Genomic DNA, 25932 nt, shown 5'->3' on the forward strand with positions numbered 1-25932 from the left:
CTTTGGACTCCCCCCACTCCACCTCAGGATGACAATGATATCTATATTGATTCAGTTATGTGCCTGATGTATGATACCACCCCTATTCCAGAATCAAAGTTGCCTCCAGTGTATGTCAGGAAGGAACGTAAACGACACAAAACAGATCCTTCTGGTAAATGCTTGTTCAAAACTGTTGGGAGTGTTATTGCTGAAAGTTAAAAATGTCAGGATTTTTGATACTTCCTACATGTCTGGTCTAGTAAAGATCAAACGTACAGTTTTGAGGATATTAAATTTCTTGTCTCACTGAGGTCTTGTGTCACTGAAAACTCACTTTGTCTTAGACAGTGTGTCTTTTGATTTAGACATAGGGTTATTTTTACCCCTAAAATCCTAGAAAATAGATATTCTGCTGGGTGAGTTAGGCTGTTCTCACTTAAAACATAGTATGGCCAGCACCTTTATAGTTTCTGACATTGTGCTTTTAAGAGGTAGTATAGAATACTCTGTGCACGTTTAGGAGCATTTTGCAGCTATACATAGCACGCAAATCAAACAATGGTAGTAACTATTTACTGAGAAATTTTTTTTGGTCTTAGCTGCAGGTAGGAAGAAAAAGCAACGTCATGGAGAGACAGTTATTCCTCCTCGTTCACTTTTTGATCGAGCAACTCCAGGAATGTTGAAAATGCGACGAGAAGGCAAGGACCAGAAGAAAAATATCTTGTTGAAACAACAAACACAGTTTGCAAAGCCTTTGCCGACACTTGTCAAACCTGCTGCTGAAGCTGGACAGGATAATCCTGAGTGGTTGATCAGTGAAGACTGGGCACTTCTGCAGGTCAGACAATACCTGCACTTTCTGCTGATATTATGTATTGTATTTTTGCTTCTAATTTCATAAATGGCTCTTTCAGCACTTTCTCCCTTCAAGTTTATTTCTAATTCCTTACAGTTAGTTTGGCATTTTGCTGATCTAACTCAGAGCAGATTGCATATCACTTGTGATTCCCTAAGGATAAATTAAGTTCTTTTCTTGCTGTAGAGACTGCTTACTATTGTGGCCCAGATTAGTCTGATTGGACATTGGATAATGCTGCTAAAGTTCTTCTCGCCTTTGAGAAGAGAGCAGCACTTGAATGGCAGCTCTACCTATGCAGACATCAATCTGTGTAAAAGCATTTTATGCTTATTTATTATCTGTTGAACATAGGTGAACCCATGGACTGAATTCTAAGCTCTCTGCCCCATTGTAATAATCGTGTGTGGATACATGCAAATAAGGATTGGTTTGGAAGATTGGAATGATTTGTCACCTGAAGCTTTTGTACCCTTGTCTGTTGTAGGCAGTGAAGCAGCTGCTGGAGCTTCCTTTAAATCTTGCTGTTGTATCGCCAGCACACACTCCCAATTGGGACCTTGTTAGTGATGTTGTTAACTCATGCAGCAGAGTCTATCGCTCACCAAAACAATGCCGAAACAGATATGAAAATGTCATTATTCCAAGGGAAGAAGGAAAGGTGAGTTTATGTAGAGTGATGCATCTTTTTTACGTTAAGTTTGTAGAGTTTTTTTTCCTTATCTCCGTAAACACTTTTTTTTTAGTTAAATGTTTCAACAGTGTAAATAAATAACTTTTAAAAGATTAAAAAATTATCCTCATCAGGATTTCCACTTATTTTATATGATTTCTTTGAAAAGAAAAAGCACCTGAACAAAATCTTCCACAAAAGATCATCTAACTTTCCTTCTTATTTTACAGCTAATGTACGAAGCTAATCCTAAAAAGAAGACAAAAAGTATTTATAAGGTGTGCATTGGTATTCTTTCAAAATCAAATCTAGACACTGTGGTATTTAGCAGCAATGGAGGTGGGCAGATAATTCATATGAGATCCATGTTGAGTGTTACTTGAGTTCTGAAACATCAATTAAAATTCCAAATTTATTTTTTCCTTTCTTTGTTGATACAGTGGATTGACACCAGACTTCAGCTTTTGGATTTGATAGATAATTTTTAAATCATGCAAGAAGTTTATTTTCACTTAAACTGTAGTGGATATTTTTACATCTAACAACCACCATGTAACTTATCTTGATTATTATGATGGTACTTAAGATCTGTAAGGACATACTTCATAGTAGGGTCTAAGTGGATTACGAATACATAGTGAATTTAATGTTTGAAGCACCTCTTTGTAAATGAGGACGATAACGCGCTGCAGAAACAAAAATAAATTCCACCATTATAAACAACTTCTTCCAAATCCTACTGTGATTCAGTGACAGAACTGGGTAGAGAATCTAGAACTTCTGACTGTAGTCCCATTCTCTGACTAATAAGCAGGTTTGTCCCTGACTGGCAGTTTCCACTTAGGAGGAGCCAAGCATTAGAATGGCATGGTGTGTTGGATGTTAACATAGCTTTGTTGGGAGAGCAGTGCAGTGATGGTTTTATTATATTATGCGTGCGCTATGCATAACTATACACTAATGGGCTCTTGGTTTGGGTACTGAATTAAACTTGCAAGATCTAAACTAAAGCAAAGATTCTTTTTCAAATTAGAGTTTGCCATTTTGTATGTCCCCAAGTGCTGATGCCAGTGTGACCGTGAGAACTGCTCCTTATTTTGCTTTTTCTTTATATATTTCCCATAGAGTTTTGTGTAACAGTAAGTTATCAATGACATGAGGCAGAAACCAGTCTGTGGTAGGATATGTTGGAGATCGTTTTTAAATAATCTACAAGCGCACCATGTGTTTATACATAGACAAAATGCAATGTGGTGTGTGTTCACAATTAAAAGTTGGTTTGTTTTCATTTTTTAGACTAAAAACAGTCGCCCACTTCGTACCAATCAGATCTATGCTCAGGACGAAGGTGCCACCCACACACAGCTTTATACTAATCATTTTGAGATGATGAAAATGATTGCAGGGAAAAGAAGTCCACCTATCAAACCTCTGTAAGTTTAACTGGGATCATCCAATCTCCCCATCACCACAGACTTCCTGGAGACTTTGTTCTGAATTGCTCTCCCAGCTGAGAGTTATTTCACAGTCTGTTTCAAACTTCTGTTTTGCTTCTCTGTTCTTGACCTCTTTCCTTGTGTTCTGGCCTTGTGTTATTGGAACATCTTCATGTTTCATGTGTTTGGGTTAGTTTTTACTCACTGCATGAATTTGTTTTTGTATGTGATTACGAGCTCGGTTGTTTTTTTAATCTACTTTATAAACCAGACTTTCTGTTTGCCTGAATTGCAAATGTTTTGATGTCTGTGCTGATTAGTAGCACTTTGTTTTTTATGTAGATTGCTGCGGTATTTTTTTTCTGTATTCATTTATTATTTACTCTGAGTCTCTCTTAAAATGTCTGTCTTTATTTAGCCTCCAGTACTAATGGGTATATCATGACAATTTCACCACAACTGCAGTGTCATCTACTAAAACATGTGAAATTAAATACTGGTTTTAAATTTCTTCTATCTCCAATAATACAATTTTGCTCAATTTCAGACTTGGCATGAATCCTTTCCAGAAGAATCCAAAGCATGCATCTGTTCTTGCAGAAAGGTGGGCACTTTATGTCTTGAAGGAGTTATGGATTGTATAAAAAGTACTTTTTAACTATTTATTTATTTATTTTCAGTTATTTATTTTTTAACTGTTGCGTACTTTGTCTTACCGTTGTTTCTAGTGGAATTAACTATGATAAGCCACTTCCTCCAATTCAAGTTGCATCCCTCCGAGCAGAGCGTATTGCAAAAGAGAAAAAGGTACAGTCTCCATCTTGGTTATATGTAGACTGCAGTAATTAAACTAGACAACAGAGGAAGTATGAGAAGGGCTAACTCCTGGGCGAAGTTTGCTGGTATAGTCGTTTTTCTGGGTAGCTGTAACTTTTTAAGGTACACAAGGCCCAAAGTGGGACCTTTTCTTGGGCCGGTATGTGACATTGATAATTGTTTACAAGCATTGTTTTGGAACACATGAAAAAAAAAACAAAACTTGTAAAAATCTTATAAAAGATGTAAAAATCTCTTTATTCGTGACCATTCTGTAGCCTCCTTTTTTAAATTATTCAGGAGGTATTTATCCTTGCTTGTTGATGGTAAATTGCTTGTTGTGTTACACTACAAGCTCTATAACCATGATTATAGCTTGTAGTTTGAAACTAGTTAGATCATGTAACTTATAGTTAGTTAGCTACAATGAAATCAGATCTGTATGATGCACACATGCTTAGAATTAAATTTTGGGGCTTTTTCATTTTAAATACATCCTGATTAATCCATGCACTGTTTTGAAGAAGACTATGAAGCTCACACTTTGATTTCCTAGGCTTTGGCTGAACAGCAGAGGGCACAGCAACAGACAGGTCCGCAGCCTCAGCAGCAGCAAGCTGGCCAGCAGCAAGCTCAGCAACCAGCTGTACAGCAAGCACAAGCCCAACCTCAGCCGCAGGCTCAGGCACAGGTAGTTCAGCAGCCACAGGCAGTAGTACAGACTGCAGTAACTACTGTGGCCAACACAGCAGTATTGGTAAGAAAGGGAGAGCTTGGTGTCTCTGATGTAGTAACTTCAGTTCCTTTGTGTGTACCGTATTTGTGGTTTCTACTTGCCTTAGAAAGTAAGAATTTTAGGTCAGTATAGGGAAATAAAAGCTATTCCTTTTTCTTTCTTTTTTTCCTGAGTATGCTTGGTATCTTCTTCTCCATCTTTTTCTATTCTCGTATTAAAACTCTGTTCATAGCATTATTGCAATAGGTGTCGGAATTCTGAAGTGAAAAAATGCCATATGCTTTGCAAAGATTTTTTTTGTCTTTTTGAGTTTAGACTTTGATTAAAGTTTAAGTAAATGAATTTACACAGTGTGTATCCAAAGAACTTGGAGAATAAAGAGACTGTAGCTGTATCAGCTACTCTGATAAAGTAACTTAAAAAACATGGCTTTGAGTAAATTAACCTCAGCTGGGAAAGTGGAATGTTGCATTCTACAGGACCTACAATAGCTGTATTACTGCAAGTCTGTGCAAAGCTTTCATGGCTTCTTTAAATCCAGAGTCTATTAGTAATTCTGATGACAAGTTTGAGGCTTTTGTTGTTAGAGTCAGTCCAGTTTGCATACTAATGTATGCAGGTAGTGGTGATTTTAATTTGGTTGTTGAAAGGCCAGAGTACTGCAGCTTTTACAGAAAGAGACGAAGTGATTTAACCCCCAGGTAGTGCTGTGTATCTACTGCTCAGTGATGCTCATGTGTGAGAGGTTACCTGAGGTGTGCCAGAGTAACATGTCGCTCCCTTCTTCTAACAAGGATGTGAAGTGACCAGATATTTGACTGGTCTCCAGTTGCTCGTTAGCGTGGCAGAATCCTAATATATACAGAAATTGTTGTTGATATGCGAAACGAAAGCAATTGTAGAACTATCTGTTAATTTTATTGTATTTTTCTTGAATTGTCATTTCTGGAATACATCACTTTGTTAAACAACATAGTAGTATAAGAGCTATATTCAATTTTCTTTTATTGTTTTCTGAACTGTTACCTCAATTGTCTTCTAAATAGGCAGGCACAATCAAAACAGCAGTTACGGGGACAAGTATACAGACTGGTAAGAAGACTTTATAATTGGGCATTGGAGGTGATAGGACATTCAGATTTTCTCTTTTATTTTTTCTTACAATCTCACACTTAATCCTGGTTTGCTTTCAGCTACAGTGAGTGGAAATGTCATAGTGAATACCGTTGCTGGAGTCCCTGCTGCTACCTTTCAGCCCATCAATAAACGTCTGGCTTCACCAGTTATACCCGGAACATTGACTGTGAGTAGATTGCAGCACCAGTTGTATCTCTGGATTGATTTTGATTGTACGTTGTGTCAGCATATCTGCTTCCTGCATTAGCTTTCTATGTTATCAGAAACTCTGCTCCTTGCTAACTTCATGTGTGTCTTGTGATTCTGTATCCAACTCCCCCTCCCTTACCGAAATACCAGAATATGCCGGGATGGCTTATCAGAACAAAATATCTAAGAAATAATGTTGTTGAAATTAGTCCATAATTGAGTGCTGTCTTAGGAAGTTGTTTATGTCAGTATCATTGCCAGCCTGTAATAATTTTATGCTCTGTTAGCTATGATCTTTATTATTATTTTAAGGTTGCAAGATCTTAAAAAGATTAAGCAAAAAAATGAAAGGTAGTAAACTGCAATGTAGTTATGGGTTTGGTGATTAGTGTGTTTGAAAGAACTTTAACCAGATGCCAATTGTGCGATCTAATCGAACAGATAGATGTGTTAGAAAGATGTGAACCTTCTTTGCTTTATTTTTGATGTTTGTTTCTAAAACCGTATAGTCTATTTCCAGAATGTTCCATAGCTTTATGTGAGGTATGAGAACTGAGGAATAATGACTGTGTTCCTCTTCAGACTTCGGGAGGCACTGCAACTGCACAAGTGGTACATACCCAGCAGCGGACGGCGGCAGCACCTGCCGCATCCACGGAACTGGTGACCATTGCATCTACGCAGGGGGTTCGTGCGGTAACATCGGTGACAGCATCAGCAGTGGTAACTACAAACTTAACACCTGTGCAGACCCAGACAAGATCTTTGGTGACTCAGGTTACACCAGGTAATAATCGTGTGTTGAGGGATTTTTTCATAGGGTACACAAGGACATCAGAATTCCTGTAGTTTATTTGACCTCTGTAGTTCCACAGTATTGAAAGTCTGGATTTGTAGACAGACCAGTTAAATGATGCTGTGGTTTTTAACTTGCTTATTGTTGGTGCTTAGATGATATATTTTTTTGCCAGTGAGTATTTATGGATAGAGTGTTGCAGTAGAGAATGGCTTGGCCGCTAGGCATTACAATTAAAAAGGTTTATTAACAATCTAGCAGTAAAATATTAGAATTGAGTGTTGCAACTAAAACCCATTATGAAGAAAGGAGTATATATTGTAGTATTTATGCTGTTTTTTCATCATTTTTATGTGAATGTGGTGTTATTTGTGGTTAGTCCACAAACTGTAATGTAGCTTTTGAGGTGAAATCAAAGAATTAAATTTGGTGTTGAATTAATTCATACGCTGACAGTTTTTGAATGTGAATTTTTCAGTGAAATATCCATTCACTGATTAATTTTTTTATTTTTATTTTTTTTAATTCACAGCTACACCAACAGTTCAGCTCTCCGGTAAAACCATCACCCCTGCTCACTTCCAGCTTCTGAGACAGCAGCAGCAGCAGGCTGCTCAAGTGCAGGTCCCACAGATTCAGGCTCAGGCACAAGCCCAGTCTCCAGCTCAAATAAAAACTGTTGGGAAATTGTCACAGGTGAGGAAATGTCCTTGAAGAAATGTGGCATGTTGCTCTTGCTACTGTAAGCATCATTAGCAGTGTGTGTTGCACCCTGTTTTCTTGAACTAAAATGAAACATGGGTCTTTGTTAAAGTTGATCTCACTAAAATTTCAAGGAGGCAGGGAGTCTGATAGCCATTTCAAATAGCACCGCTATCGCCGCAGGTCAGGATGTAAAGTACTTATTTCTAACTCACTGCCAACCCATAGTGTAAAGAAGTTGCTTTGTTAGCTCTTTGATCTTAACTGAAGTCTGGCATAGAATCTTTCTCCTTTAAGGCTGCAACTTCCTCTCTGTTCTTTTTCCTGTAGTCATATAAAGAATTTGAAATGATGGAAGTGTTTTATGTTTGCAGGAACAGCTGATCAAGTTGCAGAAACAGAAACTGCAGCTTCCTCAGCAGCAGACAGCACAGCAGACACAGCAAGGAGCACAACAGCAAACAGCACAAGTACAAGTGCAACAGCAACAGCAAACTCAACAACTCACTGCTGTTACAGCACCTCGTCCTGGTGCAGTTCTCACAGGCACTACTGTGACAAACCTGCAAGTTGCTCGTCTTGTAAGTTTTTCCTTGACTTCATGGAAACAGTCTTGGACAGCTCGTTCTCTTTGCTAGTTTAAATTAACTGAATACTGATTATTCATGCACATAAGTGCCTTTTGCATTACTTAGGCAGTACAAAAGATAGAACTCTAACACAAATAACTTTAAAGACCAACTGACACCATCTGTGACGTGTGTTTCATGTAAAGGAGACATTATATTTGGAAACATTTGCAACTATCACTTCATAATAATCTGTTCAATACAGCAAATTATATATATATATATATATTTGTGCCAGTACAATAATCTTCATTCCTTACTGCTTAGACTCGTGTTCCTGCTTCCCAGCTTCAAGCGCAAGGACAGATCCAGGCCCAAACTCCACAAGCAGCACAAGTTGCTTTGGCAAAACCTCCAGTGGTATCCGTTCCAGCTGCTGTTGTGTCATCTGCAGGAGTCACTACACTCCCTGTTACTGTTGCAGGCATTAGTGTTGCTATTGGGCAGCCACAGAAAGCAGCAGGTATGTCAACCCACTTGCTAAAACATAACTTTAAATTCCACTTTTTTAAAGGTAGGATGTTTGTTTCAAGTAATGTCTTCTGTGGGAGACACTTTTTGAAAACTAAAGCCGTAGAGGTTAAACTCCATTATGTTTCAAAAATGAAGTAAGAGAATTGCTCTTAATCCATTTAATCTGGAGGTTAGTGTGATTCTTAACTCAGAAATCTGTGTGTATGAGTAGGTGAACAGATACAGTTTTAAAAATAAAGCCATAGTAACTGCATCTTTTTAAATGTGAAGTGGAAACAGAAAAACTTGTCTTTCATAACTGTCTTCTGTAATGCAGACAGATTTTTTCCTGTAGGAAATACGACTGTAAGAACACATACTTAGCTTACTCATGCCCTTAGATAAAATAATGTTTTTACTGTCAAAATCATATGTCTTATTCCTATTAAAATCAGTGGGTTGTTAGTGCTCAAAGCTATGCAGATGTATAAGTCTATAAAAGCACAATCTGTGTTTGCAAGCTGTGGTTACTGGGACAAAGCAGTAAAATGAAGAATCTTACAGTTCTAATTGTTTTTGTAATTTTCAGGAGGCCAGACAGTAGTTGCACAGCCACTGCATGTCCAGCAGCTTCTAAAACTCAAGCATCATCAAGCAGCACAGCAACAGAAAGCTATCCAGCCTCAGGTTGCACAGGGCCAAGCTACTGTGCAGCAAAAGGTACTTACTGTTTGCCCTTCCGCGGAGTTAGGTAATGCTTCTGTGGCTGTAAAGCTTCGGCTGTGAATTGTGGTGACGCTCCTAGCTCATTTTGCTATTTTGAAACATGAGAGGATTTGTTTAAATGATAAAATGTAATTAATCTTGTAGCTACATCCCTGTTCTTTAAAATACATATATATATATTTCGTAGTTACTGATGCTTTTTTTCTTCTGCAGATAAATGCTCAACAGGTTACAGTCCAAACCCAACAGCAGACATCACAGCAACAAAAAGTAACCTATACTACACAGCCTGCCATTAAAACACAGTTCTTAACAACGCCAATTTCCCAAACCCAGAAGCCAGGCGGAACCCAGCAAGTGCAGGCCCAGATTCAGGTACAGGTAACACAGTTTTACACCTTTAAACACTATTGTGATTGGATAACCCTAAAGCTGACAGGTGATGTAGCATTTTAACACCCATTAGCTGCATATTTGTTTAAATTATTTTTATAATAAAATACATTGGTGGTGAATATGTGGCCTTTTAGCAGGTCAAAGGAACCATCTGAGACAGAAGTTTGCCTTTCCTTTTGGAAAGAAATGAAGAGTATTACTCCTCTTTATTAGGCAAGGGATTTGTACTGTATTACTACGGAAAATTCACATGTGGTTCTTCCCTTTTTCTGGTGCTGTCTTCTGGCCTAATCTCTAGCAGCCAAGAGTAGCTGATAGTTAACTACTTCTCTGGATAACTAGATCAGTCTAACCAAGGAAAAGGAAGGGGATTAGGAACTGGAACCCTTACTCTTTCAAAAGTATGTCTAAGATAAGGTAGCCCGTTAGAATGTCTGTGCTTCCTTCAGTGTTATATATAGTTGGGAGGAAACAAGTATGTTAAAGTTAAAACTGAAAATATTACTACCCCTCTTCCCCTCCTAGTCAAGTTCTCATTACACTGTTCTAGAAAGTTTATTTTTACAAAAGTGCAGTATCACTGAGGAGGCCAAAATACCAACTTGCAGTGAACAGGACTCAGGAAAGGTTTTCACTTGGTAGCAGTTTTGATAGATCTGGTGTGTTGCTGCTGTTAGCAATTTCTTATTTTGACTAAATCTTTCTTTATTTCATATCAATAAAGGTTGCAAAACTTCCTCAAGTGGTCCAGCAACAGGCTACTGTTGCCAACATTCAACAGATGGTTTCGGTTTCTCAACAGGTGGGTTTTGCACTTATCAAATAAAGCACTAGAAACACAATCCTATTGAAAACTCGTTTATTTGGAGATAAGTATTTTTCCCCTTGTGTGGTATAGATAGAATTCTTGAAGGATGTAGCAATTTCCCATCTATAAAAATGAATGACATGAAAACCGTCAGGTTGCTGTATATTCTTTAGTATAAAACTTTAATAGATGGAGCAATGTGTTGTTCAGCACTGTAGATGAGCTGAAAAACAGATTTTTAGAAAGTATTTCCTAGAGCAGAAGCTGTTTTTTAAATACTGGTTTCTTGTGATGTTTAATCAAGATAGCAAATAACTGAACTAATGAGCACCATCTAAATTTGTTTTACAAAAATTGGGGCTAATAGGCAGTTACTGTTTGTTTCGTTCCAGTTCATAAAGCCTTGCAAAGTGCTTAATAAAAGTCAGAATGGTACGGTATCTGTTCTAAATGTGGCATGATAGCAGGCAGCACTAGGGTGAGAGAGGGACAGACGGTGTGGTCTCCCTTCCCGTAGCTACCAGGCAGATTGTTTAACGCTGTTTAGAACAATCTCTTTCAGACCATTAGCAACAGGCATAACTTACACTGTTGATTGGCAAGAATGATTTAACTTTGGATGGTGGATGAGGTTATTGCCCTCAGTGCGCAGAAATCTGAGCCAATCAGCTCTTAATCTGTCACAGTTTATAGTGCAATGTTTTAGTGTGGAATAAAATCTGTGACTGTTTATCTTAAAATGATGATAAAGTGGTGTAAGCTGGCTGGTAACCACCTCAGATGTGAATGCTGCAAGGGCAAGGTAGACAGCAGGGAGCAGAAACCTCATCAGTCAACACGAGTTGCTCCCTGTAGTCACTGAGAGCTCTTAGATAATTTTTCAAGGGACATTAAGGACTGGCTTTTCAGAAGTCATTGGTGTTGGCATAACTCTGGGACTGTTTCAGTCCATGGTAAAAACAAACAGCTGCCCTCACACACACGCAGTGACAGTAGGATTAGGCCCTGTGAAGTATTCTTTTTAAAACTGTGGTCTTTATATTAAGCATCTGATGTTCGGTGTGTAGCCGTCTGCCTTGCTAGTGCTTCCCAGCGGGTCAGTCAAGAGTTAACTGTCCCCTGGAGAAGCCCTTGCAGGATCGTTGGGCTTCTGCCTCTTGACAAAGGCATCTGAAGCTGCTCGGTTTTCATTAACTTTTCTGAGTAAGGAGATGTTCAGCTTCTTTCTCCCTTCCTCTGGGTAGGGCTGTGAAAATTGGATTTCTGGATGAAGTTCAAACAATTCTACCTTAAATTGGTGATAGAGACTGGCAGCTGTAGTCTGAAAGTTTAATGCTGGGAAGTGGTAGGAAGCCTTAGTGGCTGTATTTGCTGTCACAATATGGGTGCTTCCCCGTTTGATCCTCCATCTATCCTTCTGTTCATTTCTCTGTCCCTTCACTTCTGTAGGACTAGAATTTCCTATTTTCCAGTATTTTTTTGTTTTTAACCTTCCATATATTTTCATGTTTAATCTGCACTGAGGAGATCTGAGTTAAAGGCATCCTGGCTCTTAGTTTTGATTGATAAGGTTCTAGAAAATGTGACAGAACGTTGTTTCATACTAAAGCCACAGACCCTAAGTTCCCAGTATCCCTCCCAGTCTTTCTACTTTGTCCAAGATGCTTGTCAGTCAAGAGAGCAAGCACCTCCTTCCGTAGAGCAGAAATTTAATGACCACTGCTTAATACCAAAGTACTATTTTGTAATTGCCTTGTTATCCTAATGTCTAGGTACAAGCTCAGCCCCAAACCGTGACACTTTCACAGACAACAGCAGGTCAACAGCAGGTTCAGGTGATTCCTGCAACAACTGCTACAGCTCAAGTCGTCCAGCAGAAACTGATACAACAGCAAGTTGTGACAACAGCGTCTCCCCAAATTCAGGCTCCAGGTGTACAGAACCCAGCCCAGACACCAGCAACATCTGAAGCCCAGAATCAGCAAGCAAAAGTACAAATGAGGACGCCTACTGTCAGATTAAAGGCACCTACTAAACCAAGTTGAACTAATGATTAAAATGCAATAACAGGGAAATGCAGCATTTCTTGTTTGCTACGCCAAGTGACAAGCTACTCCAAACACGCAAATGAAGACAAACCACCTCTATTTTTTTTAACAGAAGGATTTTGCTGGTGAACATTTGAATGTGGAAACTCTCACATAACTTCAGCATATTAGCAACTGTTTAGTGTTCAGAACCTGTACAAAGTGCATTCTGCCAGTGTTCTCTGTGCTCATTCAAACCAGATAAAGCAACCATTAGTTAGAATTAAGTTCTGCCCAGGTTCACAAAAGTAAAATGGTAAAATGCCATAAATGGCAGGAAAATCCCTCCATGTTAGCATACCATAAACGGCCCGTGGGAATATGCAGTTCTTTGCTATAGTTTGGATGTGCACTCAATATGCACAGTGAAGCAAGTGCGGCTAATATAGCAAAGTATTTTCCACCTGTCTGAAAGCTGCATGTTGTTCTCTCCTGAGGTAATACCTCTGGAAGATCTAACTTACATTTGAAGTGCTCCCTGAAAAGTTTAGCCACTAAATGTGAAAACCTGTAAGTATATGTAATTAAAAAAGGAAAAAAGTTTCATTCTCCATTTTTGTATGTCTTTTAAAATGTTTGTTAGTAGTTTTGTGTACAGTTTACCGAAGCACCCAACCTGTGCCCTCATTCTCATTATTTCACTTTAAGATAATGGATATTTTAGGCATGAACTGAGTAAATACTGTGTTGATAGTAGATGTGTATTAAAGTGTAGCCCCCTCCCCTTTTTTTTTGTAAAAGAATTGTTTAGTGAATACAACTAAACAAATGGTCCATAGCTGTTTCTCATAGGACTTCGGTCTCAGAAACTCTCCAACAGATAACATTTAATCTCTTAGTTTCATTCTGCTCTTGCAACATGTTTAAATGTTCAGTACTTTCTACTCAGCTTTCAGCTTGGGGAGGGTGGGGGACTGGGGGAAGGGGAGAATGGTGAAATTCTAAGACTTAATTCTTCAATTGTGTAAAGAATAAGATCTAACTTTTGTACTATTCTTTTACTAAAGCTAATGATGAATGTATCTTCAGGTGGGTATTTTGGATGTGAATAGAGCATGGCCTCTTCCTCCAAATCAGTTTGCCTTATTGTTATGAAAAAAAAAAAAGCAAAAAGCTGCATAGAACTGTGGGTGTTTTCTTTACTTTTCTTACATAAAAAGAAAAACAAACTCTGCAAACAGCACTGCATGAGAAATCAGAAAGCTCTCAGTGGCTTGAATAGATTTATTTTACTTTTGGCCATAATACTGCACAACATGTAAGATTCAGATGAAATTACAACATTCCTTTTCTGAAATGGTTTTAAAATTATTTTTTTCATTGTGTGATCTTTTTAGTCTTCTAAGAGGGGAGCCTGTTTAAAGGCAAGGAAAGTCTGTCTTTTGTTCTTAACCTCTATATGTACACACCTATTGGTACCTAGCAATCCAAATGGCTTAAACAAGAAAGAATACCCGGTCAGCTCCTCTGGTAGCCCGGTCTGTTAAGATCACGAATGTAAACAGTGGGTCAGGCACAGTTACTGATTTTTATTTTTTTATTAATTTTATACCGCATTTCTCCTATATCCATTTTTTCTTGGACCCTCAGGTCTGCAAATCTGGCAGATATATTTTTTTTCTTTACTTCTCTCCTCTTTCTCAGCTTGTACATGAAGTATTCCCCTGACCCTGCTGAACCACTGTTTTGTGCCATTGCCTAAACTTTGTTACTCTCTGGAAAGCCAGTAACGTTGGCAATGGAACAGTTTAACACGCAAAGTAAATGCAATGGTAGCAGCTACCTGACACCGTGTACAGTACATTGCTCATCCAAAAATACTGCACAGTTCGCCCCGTTTTTACTTTTAAGTGTTTAGCTCCTATTAGGTGCATGGAAGGCGTGGGGGGGAACGCTTCAGCAGTGGAAGAGCTGTTGACTGCATCATTGTGCTGGTCTGATTTGGTGTCTAAAGAGGCAATTATTTCTTGTTTAGGTCAGTTAATGAAGATAAAAATCACTTATTTTTTTTTTCCCTCTTTCTGTGTGTCTTTCTCCCAGGCGTGTGTTAGGAAGTCAACCTGTACATAACTTCTGAACATAAGCATTTGTACTTGATCCAGTAGGGTTGTAAGGAGTAGTGATGTATCCTACCTGAAGGTGTAATAAAGTGTACATTTTTATAATTTGCCCGTGTCCTCGCTTCACTGAGACCGGGGGGGGGAGCAGCGGCGGCGGGGAGCGGTCCCCCTGCGGGCGGAGCGGCGGGGCCGGGCTCCTCCTCCTCTCCTTCCTCCTCCTCCTCTCCTTCCTCCTCCTCTTCCTCCCGGCCCTTCCGCCGGCGTGGTGCCGCAGCATGGCGCAGCCCGGGCTCGCCGCCTGCCTGGAGGCGGTGCTGGGCAGCCGAGCCAACGCCAACCGCGTCTACGAGCTGCTGGAGCGGCTGGCGGTGAGGGGCGGCGGGGGGCTGCGGGGGGCGGCGGGGGCCCGGCGCCACGGCTCCTCACAGCCCCGCTCTTCCCCAGGCGGCGGCGGCGGAGGAGGAGGAGGAGGAGGAGAAGGTCCTCGGAGCCCTCAGGGCCTGCGGCCGGCTCTTCGGGGCGCTGCTGGAGCGGGGGGAGCTCTTCGTGGGCCGCCTGCCCGCCGAGGAGGCCGCGCTGGCAGGTGAGTGGGGGCCGGGGGGGGGGCGGCGGGCCGCGGGCCGAGGCGCTGAGCCCCCAGCCCGGCGCCGTCCCCTCCGCAGGTGGCGGCAGCGCCGAGGAGAAGTACAAGGTGTGGATGCGGCACCGCTACAACGACTGCGTGGGCTGGCTGGCCGAGCTGATGGGCCACGGCTCCTTCCACGTCAAGGTCAGTGAGCCTGGTTCCGAGGTACTGCTTTACCCGGGGGTCTCCCGCGGTGGAGAGGCAATGATCGCTCTAATGCGAAAGTGCCCAAGGGTAGTAAATGCTCTAAGACGTTGCTGGTGCTCCAACTTACCTTTGCATACTGATCTGCCAGTAACTTTCTCGGTAAAGAACGTTGTACTTCATTCTTCCCGCTTTCCTACAGGCCTAGAAGCAGCCTCCTTTGCGTCTGCCCACTGCTGTCCTTGCTGAAATGTTTTTTTTTTTCTTTTATTTCTTTTTTGAAGGAATTGTCGCTCTGCACTCTGATGAAGTTTGTTGAGTTGGAGGCAGAATATCCTTTGGTCAAAGTGGAGTGGAAGGGGAGTTTCACGTTTCCTCGTGAACTTTTAAAGGTCAGTTGTAGAACTGAAAAGTCCCTGCTGTCAGGTAGCCGGTGACGTGCACAACCTGCTGTGTTTGAGTCCTCCAGAACAAAAGTTTCAGACTAGGAGATACGATAGGGATGGGAGACAGGGTGTTAGAGAGGTGGCACCAAGTCTAGGGCCTCCAGGTGAGGTGACCCCTGCAGGTGTGGCAGCAGCTGCCTTGGGCAGGAACAAGCTGAATGCTTGAGTGCTTCTGAGGTATCAGCGGTCTTTCTTTTTCATTCCTCGGTCTCACTTGCGAGCAGTTGTGGGAGGTGAGGGGGAAGGTACTGCCCCTGGTTTAGCCACTGTGTCACTTGGAAGTGACATCTCCGATGTGAGGGACTTGTCTCAGAGGTCAGGAGACAGAGGCCCTTGCTCCGGGGCAAGCAGGACACGGCGTTGCTAGCTGCCCTTCAGAAAGACTGGGGTTGCCCCCAGCCATCGCAGCTGTCTGCTACAGTACTGTAAGAAACTGACTTGTTGCTTTATAAACCTCTTGCTAGGTGGTTGTTGATGGCTTAATTCCCTTAAACGAGGATGCATCGCTCCTGATCTCTCGCTTCCAAGAGTACATGGAGTACGACGACATTCGGTACTTTGTCATGAAGGCCGTCACCGAGAGTATTGGGCAAGTCATGCAGAAGACAAAAGAGGTAAGGACCCCAACCTTACTCTTGGGGTGGGTCTGGATGAACACTTGCTCTGAAGCCCGTACCTTGTGTGCGAAGCAGGGAGGGACTACTGGTATATGGGAAGACTTCGGAAGCAGGAGTAAGTGTGCCCATTTGAAGGCACTGTTTTTTTTGTGCTTTCAAGGTATGTCAACTATGCATAAGACAGTTTTCAGTCTAAAATTGGAGGTCGTTCAAGATAGATACGTTGTTCTTGCAAAACCTCCTGGTCTGGGCTCTAGCTTCTGTTTTACCCAAATCTCTGTAGCTCAAGTGGCATAGAGTATTTAGTTTTATTCTTTCTTTGGTGCTGGAGAAGGGTCTTTTTTCTTTAGTCCAATCCACCTGTTTTGTTAAACCAGCATTAGTTCAGACATAAGTCATGTCTGAAGGTTACTCAAATGAGTAATATTCCAGGACAGGGCAAAAATGGAGAGCTGGTATGTAGTTCTAGTTCATGCATCAGCGTTTTTCCTTTCCATTTTCTTTCCTAAATATATTCCATGCTTGGGAAATAGGACACTGTGGAAGTCCAGTGTGACCTACCATCTTTTGTGGACCTTACTTCATGTTTGATTCTCTGCTTTTTTTCTTAGAGGCCTCTGCCATTTTACCAGCAGAATATATTTTCCCTCATTTCACCCATTAACATGCCAAACAAAGAGCGTGACTTGGTCAAATTTATGGTGAAACAAGGTTAGTAAACTCCACGTGACGATCTGCATATGAAAAGGAAAATTACGTTTAAGATTTTTGTTGTGTAAAGACTTTGCTAGAGTTTGCTAATGAAAAATGCCTGCTTATGTGATCACAGAGACTCCAAACAGTATTACAAAATCCATGTTCCCTGGTTTATGGTGGGGTCTGTCACCAGCTTTTTATCAATACAAGGAATTTATAGCAAGCTTTTAGATACCCTGGTTTGGGGAATATTACCTTTTCCTCTTGTTCCTAGTCTTGTCCTAATGACTGGAAAAGGAGTGTTCCTAGTGTAGAGAAAAGGCCTGTTTCTGGAGCTGATAGCGATGTTTTTGAGTTGGAGTAGAACATTTTTAACTGAGTTCTGATGTGCCCCAGCCCATTTGGTAGTGGAAAATTGGAAACTCAAACATATGGCTTTAATAACTCATAGGAACATTCATGGTCTTCACTCTGCTAAATTCAGAGGAACTAAATTTTATGAAGGCTTCTTCTTAGTATTTTTGTATTAGACTGAAGGAGGAGGAGAAAAATGTCATTTAATTCTAGTACGTCCAATTATGCTTAGGGAATGGTTTGACTAATAGAATGCAAATTTACTTATTTATAAGTTGAGTCCTCTATCTAAGTGGACTAATATTCATCCAGTCTTAGGTGGGTATTTGTAATAACTAAGGTGAGAACTTTCAAAGGACTAAGTAAAACAAGAATCATTTTTTTAAACATCCATTTCAAGTTCCATGTCTCTTTTTGCCTTTCTTCTTAGATAACCGAGAGGAATGGAAAGTATCGAAGCTGCAGGTAACTGTTCATTTGGTGCTTCAGAGTTGAACTTTCATCTACTGAAAAGAGAGCTTTACCTACACCAGGGTGTTTAACTCACTGTTTGCAATTCTGTTTTCAGGCACACAAGCAGGCGTTTGAAAGAATGTGGCTCAGTTTCCTGAAGCACAAAGTGAGTGTTACTTCTGTCACTGATCTGTATTGTTTTCCAGTTGCTAATCCTTAGAGGCTCCTTGCCTGGAGCTCCTGGTAGGACCTCACTATGCTTTCAGCATTAGATGAGAGCAGCCCAGCCACCATCTCTGCTGGATTGCTCTCCTGCCAAAGAAACATGGCCCCATGTATGGTCTCTTTCTTCTTACTCTCAGCCTTTTTCTCCTCTTTAAACAAGTCTGCCCATAAGGAGTGACCTGCAGCATAACAACTTGTGTTTACAAGTTGAAGGTTCCCCAGCCTTTTTGCTAGTAATTTCCCCCCATGCACACTTTTTTCTCTGAGCTGTGATGACAGTTTAGTTGTGAGGACCCACTTCTCGGAATGAACCTAATTGTCAGATGTCACTTGTAAACTCTCCCATTTGGGAACTGTTGCCACAAGCCATTCTGTTCTGTCCTGGCACGTTCACTTTTGCTTGTGTGTTGCCTTTTTGAGCCGTGTGTTGCTGTTGCTCTTGGAGTTCTCCTTGCAAAGGTTGTTTGACTGTATTGTTTTGTCCTTCACAGCTACCCACTGGCCTTTATAAAAAAGTTCTTGTCATTTTGCATGATTCCATCCTTCCTTACATGAACGAACCCACTCTCATGATAGACTTCTTGACGGTGGCCTATGGCATAGGTGAGTGAAAATTGTCTTTTTATGCTTTGTGGGGCTCTGCAGCGTGGTACATACAGATTTGAAAGGGCTGCTGGACACAACACCACAGCCTGGATGAAGTAGATGTGCTTTGGCTGGAACGAAGCTAAGAAACTAGGCTGAAATGTATTGTCCTCCCAAAGTGAGATGTTACCTGCATTTGTCTGTGTCATTGCTCCTTGTGTGTTAGGAAAATTATATTTAAGGACCTGAAAAGTGTTGAGTACTGGAGTGATTTCTTTTAAACACAGCACTGCTGATACCTGGCCTGTATCCAGACACAGGACGTGCAGTTTCCTACAGAAATGGTGTTTCTGAGGAGAACTTTGCCTTCCTGGTGTGGCTTTCTCAGGGGATTAGAGCAGCATCTTTGTCTCTCTGTTCTTCTAATCTACAGCTTAATCTTTGCAAGTAAGTTGTGAGCCTTTGGAAGGTTTTAGGTGAGCTTGTCTCACCTGACAGCTATCATGCTGGCTCTAATTTTAGGTACTCTTAGTTTTGTGTTCCTTCTGGGAAGGTTTTGTAATAGAAAAAAGTTGCAGCTGATAAATTTATTTATTGATTGATTATATTGTGCTGATATCTGCCTGCTTTCTTACAGGTGGAGCAATTAGTCTTCTGGCCTTAAATGGATTATTTATTTTGATTCATCAGCATAATCTGTAAGTAAAAAGAGCATATTGTTTAAAGGGCCATGGGTTTTGTATTTTTATCTTATGCAGAAGAGACTGAAAACAATTCTCCACATCTTCAGGCTTTAACATTCCCCCACAAGAAAGCCAAACCCTGCACGAGAGGCTCAGCTATTTAGATGCTGAGCTCTTTTGATAGTCTGACTTTTTTTTTTTCAGCTGAGCCTAAATATCCTCTTCTCCAGACTGTGGTTGCTCAGCACTTGAAAATTGATTTCCACTGATCTGATTACACAGTGAAACTGTAGTCTTTGGTGTGCCTTTCACTGGATCCTGTACCACTTGCAGTCAGTGGACATAGCTTCACATCTCCAGGATGGTTAGGCACTGCAAATGCCAGAAATTCACCTTACAGCCTGATTTCAAGTGGTGGTTCTGGAGACAAACCGAAGAAAGCTAAACATGCCCCCACAGCACAGCAGTAGCCTGGAGCAGTTTATCATGAAAGCACAGAAAAACCATTTAGACTCAGTGTAGTCCCATTGTATGTCACTAATCAGCAAAGGATGTTGACTTTTTTCTTTTTGCCTTTTTAACAGAGAATATCCTGACTTTTACAAAAAGCTGTACAGTCTTTTAGACCCTTCTATATATCACGTGAAGTACCGAGCCCGCTTTTTCCATTTGCTTGATCTGTTTTTGTCTTCATCGTAAGTAACAACTTTATTATATACGTTCACATATTTTACTTCTGCTTTTCTGTTGGCTAGCGTTTGTTCTTGAACACTCCCCCGCATCTGGATTTAATGTATTCAGTGTGCCCGCTGAATTAAATTCTTTTTCATATTGAGAAAACTGAATCCAAGAGTGTTGTGTAATTTTTCAGGCACTTTTTTTGAAGATTTGCCACACATCCACCTAGTTCCAGAAAGTAAAAAGTAAAAATGCAGTTAGTTATCTGAGTTTGATCTGCAAATCATTATGGATGTATTTTGATCTGTATTCCAGCTTGGCTGAAAGTGATGATTTTTCTCTCCATCTTTATGAATATGGAAAAGTAACATTTGCAGGCTTTTTATAGATGTGGTATCATAAAGCTGTTGATAAATTGATGACCTTTTGCAGACATATAACATTGAAATATAAAGTGTTTGACAGTCTGTCTTGATGCTGTCAATTCATTGTGCACAGGAGAGAAACTAGATAAGCAGCTGGTCGTATAGTTGCCATCATATGTTATAAAATAAAACCAAGAAAAACGCTTTACAGTTCAGCACCAGGCATTAATATCAACCCCACTTGTATTCATACTGTACTTTGGAGAGAGTAACAAGATGTGACAGATGTTGTACCTTGGGGTGACTTCGCTGAGCCTTGCAGGTGTAGTGAGCCCTGGGGCTGAAGGCTGAGTGGCTGAAAATTGTCATCTTTTATCCCAGATCTTCTGACCTGAAGAAAGTGCCTGGATGGGCTGATTGCTGTTAGAAATTTGCATTTTTACCATAAAAGAGAGCTATCCTGCACATTTATGTTACAGCAGCTTTATGTTCCCATTAACAGCTGCACTGCTTGCTTTAGTCCTGGAAGTATTAAATTTTACACCATGGCACGTGTATTAATTAAACCCACAAAGCTGCATTAGAAGAATATAATTAAGGTTGCCTGGCCAAGCGCTCAGAAGTTTGTAAAATGACTGAATAAAGATTGCAGTGTGAATGACTGTGGACAAGGGCTGTGCTTGGATACAGCAAGCGTTTGGAGTGGTGCCATGCATCTGGATTGAATCACAAAATGATCAGAGATTACTCATGCACTGAATGGAAATGCCCTCAGGTTTGTTCCAGACAGCACTCGAGACCCTATATTCCTGCTTTGCTTCACTCCATAGTCCAAAAAGCTGAAGAATCCCACCGATCCTTAGCTTGACATGCAGTTTGGGTTGATGAGTCTGCTGGCTTGCTTGCTGGGACTTGTCCATGCTGGTTTCTTCTGTTTCCCTTCCAACAGCCACCTGCCGGCGTACCTGGTAGCAGCCTTTATAAAGCGCCTCTCCCGGCTGGCCCTCACGGCTCCCCCCGAGGCTCTGCTCATGGTCATTCCCTTCATCTGTAATCTCTTCCGGAGGCACCCCGCGTGCAAAGTGCTAGTGCACAGACCTAATGGGCCGGCAGGTAAGGGGCAAGGTGGGTGAGGGAGTTTTTGGGCTCTGAGCTTGTCTTGTTCACTTCAAGGCTATAATAAAGAAATGAGAAACGAGACCGAATGCAGAAACCAGAGACCTCTTCAGTTTCAGTCTGTAGGGTTTTTTGTGTAGGCAGTCCTGCTGGGGCCTCAGCAATCTCCTGAGTTTTTCTTCCTCTGTCTGTGGTTTAATTGACCAGTGTTGAATGACGGTAGTGGCGGATCAAGGTTGCCTGAGATGCCCTTGCTTCAGACCATTCCAGTTCTTTGTGCCCTTAGAAGTACTACGATTCTGTAGTGCTGCAAACGGTGATACTGAGGTCGTACTGTGGTGTGTCAGCGTGTTCCTGGATGCTAAATGTGTTGGGAAGGTGCAGCACTGCTCTGGGTCTCTGTGTTCGCTTTGGCATTATGGGCATCACACAGGAGGTATTTAGCTCTGTATTTCTTTCCTTAGATTTGTCAGAAGATCCATATATTATGGAACAGGAGGAACCATCTGAGAGCAGGGCTTTGGAGAGCTCCCTCTGGGAGCTTCAGGTATGTCAGCTGACGGGGCACATCTGTGTATGGTGTGGGCTTCTTCCCCCCTTGTTGCTTTTTCATGACACCTTGGCAGTCAGCAGTAACACTTATAAGAACCTGCTGACACACATCTTGCAAATGAGATGACTTCTGGCTACTCTTTTACTCTGCATCCTTTTCTATCTTTGCATAAGAGGCAAAGGATTTCACACACATGAGAACTAGTATGTGCTAATTAATAGGTGACTTGTGAGTGCACATCTGACCATGCAGCTGAAAAGCGTGCGGTTAACAGCTGAAACAAGACTTAATAGCTGCAAATGTATAAGGCTTTTTATTTCCTTTGGAGGGGAGAGAGGAACTTACTGAGCATTGATGGAAATTAATTGGGTACACCTAGGTCATCCTGTAGAAATGGCTTTAAAAATGCTAGAGAAGATTATAATGTTCACCTTTCACCTGGATCATTTGTAGGATGGCGTATGAAGGCTGAAATCGGTTAAATTGCTGCTGCTGACTCTAAACCTTAATGGCAGGATTATCACTTCCCATTTAAATGTTACAGGGGTTTTGCGTGAGGGTCTGAAGCAGCAAGAAGAATGTTGCTTGGGAGCAGGAAGCCCAGATGCAGCATTAGGGTTATGGGAGGTGGCAAAATTGGGGTATGTGTTGTAGGCATGGTCTGTGGAGGAATCCATCTGTCTGGAGCTGGACATAAACCAGGGGAAAGGGGCCTTTAGTTGTGTTTGAAGCGTGGCTAAAATGGGAATTTCTTGAAGCTCTGTAGTAACACAGTACAGTAAACTTGCCTCTTTTGTCTGAGCTTGATATTTGCTGACTACCAAAGGGTTAGATACCTGTGTGGGAAGCCAGATGGATTTGTGTTACCCCATTCTCATTAAACCATCTCCTGTTTGTGTTGCTTCTGCAGGCTCTACAAAACCATTATTACCCAGATGTGGCCCAGGCAGCTGCTATCCTGAACCAGTCGCTGTCTGAAATAGAGGATGACATATCAGGGCTCTTGGAGCTCTCAGCTTCTGAGGTAGTGTTGCTGGGCCTTTGTGAGTGATTGTAGTAAGAGGAAGGGAGACTGCTTCCTGAATGCAGTAGCCATGCCCTGTTCATCAGCCTTCGTGGGGAGGGAGCTAGGCTGGCTTTTGGTTACCCAGAGCCTGAGAAAAAGGGAAAACGTCTGTTTAATGGTGGAGCATGAGGTAGCAATGATGGCAGGACTCGCTTTTAAATAAAAGGTTTGTTGCTGTACCTTCTAAGATGTTAGAGTGAGCACTGGTATTGGCAAGGGTGAAGAGCTTGTACTGAATTTTTGCTAATATCTTCTCTTTCTTTAGCTTTTTGATAAAGAAGTAAAGAAATCAGCTGCTATTGTGCCCCTGGAGTTTGAGCAAGTACGAGGTTTGTTTGGGAAGAAAAATGATATTTTTGCCGAGCACTTCAGTTTAGATTGAGGTGATCTCTTATCGTATTTATCTGCGTCAACCGACTGATCTTAGGGACATGCACAAAGCTCACCTGCGGGGCTCGACACTTCTGCCTTTGAAATATCTCAAAGTGGTGAAAGCTGGACTGCCTGAGAAAGGTGCGGCCTTCTTCAGTGACCTTTGCCATTATCCATGGATGGACTTTCCTTTGTTTCTCATTTCTCAAGCTTACATACTGCTGCCTGATATCTGGGAGGGATTTTCCCTCGGAGCAAGGTTTTCTGGACTTGTTCATTGTTGGAATTGAAGCCCCTTTCTACAGAGATGCTGGTACTGGCTGTGATCAGTGACTGTGTCGACAGACCACCTTGCTGCCATTTGGGGGACTAAGGGGAAGTGTGGTTTCCAAATACTGGTTTTATTTTTCAGATGTGTTAGTTTTATACAAGAGCAGACAACTTGTTTGTAGCAGTTGACCTCAGTACAACACCTGATCGTAGTCTAATTATAAATTTTTATATATTTTTTAAAATTCACTTTTTCGGAGAAATGTTTAGCTTCCATGTGCTAACCCATGTTTGAGGCATTGAAAGCTTAGGTTTGTCAGAAACAACTTACAGATGATGCTCTGTAATTCCATGTATGTCATGTTGCTAATGTGCCTTCATGTACGTCCATCTCATGCTGTAAAGTTGCTTAATTCAAAATGCTCATGAGCTTTGGAAATAAACATAATCTTGGTGACTACTGTAGCTAGGGAGGCCGACTGATGTGCAGTGCAAAGTATGTCTAATCCTTGATTTTTGCTTCAGAATGATAAGCAGCTTAATGCAGTTTCGCTTGTAACCTGCAAGCGTTGCAGGAGCTGTGGCCAGTGTGTATGCAGGTCCTAATTAAGTTTTAGCTAGCCCACTGATACTAGGTGGCTTTGTTAATTTGGATTTCTCATACAGTTCCAGAAGTCATGCAGAAATTCCTTCTGATAGGGTTTTCCAAGGTGTTAAGTGCTCTGCCTTGGTTTGAGATAAATTCCTTGTTAAGAATGCAGATGCACTCACTCAGGACTCTTTCTAATTATTTTCACCAGCTTAATGTTGTCTCATTAGACTTCAGCTCTGCTGACAATGTTTTGAAATCATATTTTGTGGAGGAAAAAAATACAGTTCATAAAGTAGAGACTAAGAAAGTTAATTTCTGGCAGACAAATTGTTTAGATCAAGAAAAACTGCAGCTACCTTAGAGCCACTGTGTTACGTTTTCTTCATGCTATCCAAATGATGGACGTGTCCTCAGAATGTAGAATTCTACCTCTTTTCTCTGGTACTTTTGAATTTAGGTGAGGTGCTTTGAGGATCTTTTTAAAAGAAATCTGTTTGTTCTCTTGTGAAGAAGCAAGACTGCCTCCTCACTGGCCAGCCTGCATTTCCCCTTTCTTTTCTGCTATCTGTGGTAGGAAGGCAGAGTGGCTGAGATGATAACTTACAGCTCGCGGTGCCTCAGCTCATGTTCACCCAAGCCTCGTGTTTCAGTTCTACAATGTGTCTCCCTCAAATGAAATCACGTACTGTGGAAATACATTTTTACTGAACACCTTTCTCTGCGTCTTTTTGTTTTGCTCGGGTATGTCTGTCTGAAATTGTTGATGGGCGATGTCATTCATATCTTTCACGGTATTGACACTCTGGGAGTGTTAAGATCCTTTTAATACACAAATATTAAACCATGTGGGCAGGGGGTAGTCAAGGTCTCGTGATGCTGAAAATGAGGGAGTTTCCTTGGCTTCCCATACCTGGAAGGAGGGTGAGCACAGCCTCTGAGCAGTGTGGCATACTAAGGGCTGCAGAACCTGTGTGCGTCTGTTAACTGGGGTGTTCCTGGGACAAGCAAGGGTATCCGACACACGAGGCTGACTGATTTGCTGGGGACTAGTGGAGAGCAGCAGCTTCTGGCTTGTGATTAGGGCCTGCTGCTGCCTTGTGGGCAAAGCCTGGCGGAGCCTTGTGTCTTCGGGACCAAATGCCCACAGACTGAAATGTTTTCAATACACTTGGAGCAGGGCTGCTACTGGAAACGCGAGGTTTTGCTCTTTCCCAGGAGGAGGACAGGGAAGGCACCTGCATCTTTAACATTTCACCAGCTGTGGATCCTGTGTACTGTACTGCAGTGAGCAGACACTTGGTAGGAGTATGATGTGATTTAATTTTCCTTCATGCATTCCCAGTGCCATGCATGTTGGCTGTCAAAGCTTCCACTGATGTTGAGATGGAGGGTTAGGCTAACACGATGTGTTTTCAGATCTATCAGCATACCTCAGTACTGAATTAGAAATGCCATTAGCACTTTTATTTAAAGTTTGTGCAACTAGCCTGGTGCGGTTTAAGTATTTTGTGGTGACGCCTAGCAGTCCCAGGTACAGCCCCACTGTGCTCGCTGCCGTGCAGGCAGGAATCACAGTCCTTGCTCATGGGAGTTTCTAGCTTAAAGCC

At 41.5% G+C, this 25932-nt stretch overlaps 2 protein-coding genes across 17 annotated transcripts in view; both read left to right on the forward strand.

Moving 5' to 3' along the window:
* LOC310883261 (E1A-binding protein p400-like) overlaps positions 1–14590 on the forward strand; it is a 48435-nt gene extending 33845 nt beyond the window's left edge. For 8 of the 15 annotated variants that reach the window (XM_083803287.1, XM_083803295.1, XM_083803290.1 and 5 more), the window contains 18 exons: positions 1–154; positions 582–823; positions 1329–1502; positions 1745–1792; positions 2811–2947; positions 3498–3554; positions 3679–3757; positions 4323–4523; positions 5549–5594; positions 5696–5805; positions 6411–6615; positions 7157–7320; positions 7701–7907; positions 8223–8418; positions 8998–9128; positions 9348–9515; positions 10255–10332; positions 12111–14590. In XM_083803287.1, coding sequence (XP_083659413.1) covers positions 1–154; positions 582–823; positions 1329–1502; positions 1745–1792; positions 2811–2947; positions 3498–3554; positions 3679–3757; positions 4323–4523; positions 5549–5594; positions 5696–5805; positions 6411–6615; positions 7157–7320; positions 7701–7907; positions 8223–8418; positions 8998–9128; positions 9348–9515; positions 10255–10332; positions 12111–12383 — 2670 coding nt within the window. In that variant the 3' untranslated portion in view covers positions 12384–14590. The remainder of the gene's footprint in view (positions 155–581; positions 824–1328; positions 1503–1744; positions 1793–2810; positions 2948–3497; positions 3555–3678; positions 3758–4322; positions 4524–5548; positions 5595–5695; positions 5806–6410; positions 6616–7156; positions 7321–7700; positions 7908–8222; positions 8419–8997; positions 9129–9347; positions 9516–10254; positions 10333–12110) is intronic. The other 7 variants (XM_083803294.1, XM_083803293.1, XR_014573434.1 and 4 more) reach the window with 6 other exon arrangements.
* A 110-nt stretch (positions 14591–14700) lies between these two features.
* On the forward strand, positions 14701–25038 carry NOC4L (nucleolar complex associated 4 homolog). 2 transcript variants are annotated; one of them, XM_083803302.1, is made up of 15 exons: positions 14701–14853; positions 14930–15068; positions 15148–15254; positions 15539–15646; positions 16165–16314; positions 16929–17028; positions 17798–17832; positions 17936–17986; positions 18537–18648; positions 19268–19328; positions 19898–20008; positions 21306–21469; positions 21937–22019; positions 22936–23049; positions 23357–25038. In XM_083803302.1, the coding sequence occupies exons 1-15, from the start codon at positions 14761–14763 to the stop codon at positions 23471–23473; spliced, it is 1545 nt and encodes a 514-aa protein (XP_083659428.1). In that variant the 5' UTR covers positions 14701–14760; the 3' UTR covers positions 23474–25038. The 2 variants fall into 2 exon arrangements, with proteins under 2 accessions (XP_083659428.1, XP_083659429.1); XM_083803303.1 differs by having other exon boundaries at positions 14723–14850.
* The last annotated feature ends 894 nt before the right edge of the window (positions 25039–25932 follow it).

The sequence above is a fragment of the Anser anser genome, assembly GCF_964211835.1.
Source record: "Anser anser genome assembly, chromosome: 18".
NCBI lineage: Eukaryota > Metazoa > Chordata > Aves > Anseriformes > Anatidae > Anser > Anser anser.

Excerpts from the sequence above, each read along its gene's own strand:
- NOC4L (XM_083803302.1), top strand. The coding sequence starts at position 14,761 with ATGGCGCAGCCCGGGCTCGCCGCCTGCCTGGAGGCGGTGCTGGGCAGC. Across the intron at positions 17,833-17,935 it reads GGAAAGTATCGAAGCTGCAG|GCACACAAGCAGGCGTTTGA; the intron begins GTAACTGTTCAT and ends TTCTGTTTTCAG. Across the intron at positions 18,649-19,267 it reads GACGGTGGCCTATGGCATAG|GTGGAGCAATTAGTCTTCTG; the intron begins GTGAGTGAAAAT and ends GCTTTCTTACAG.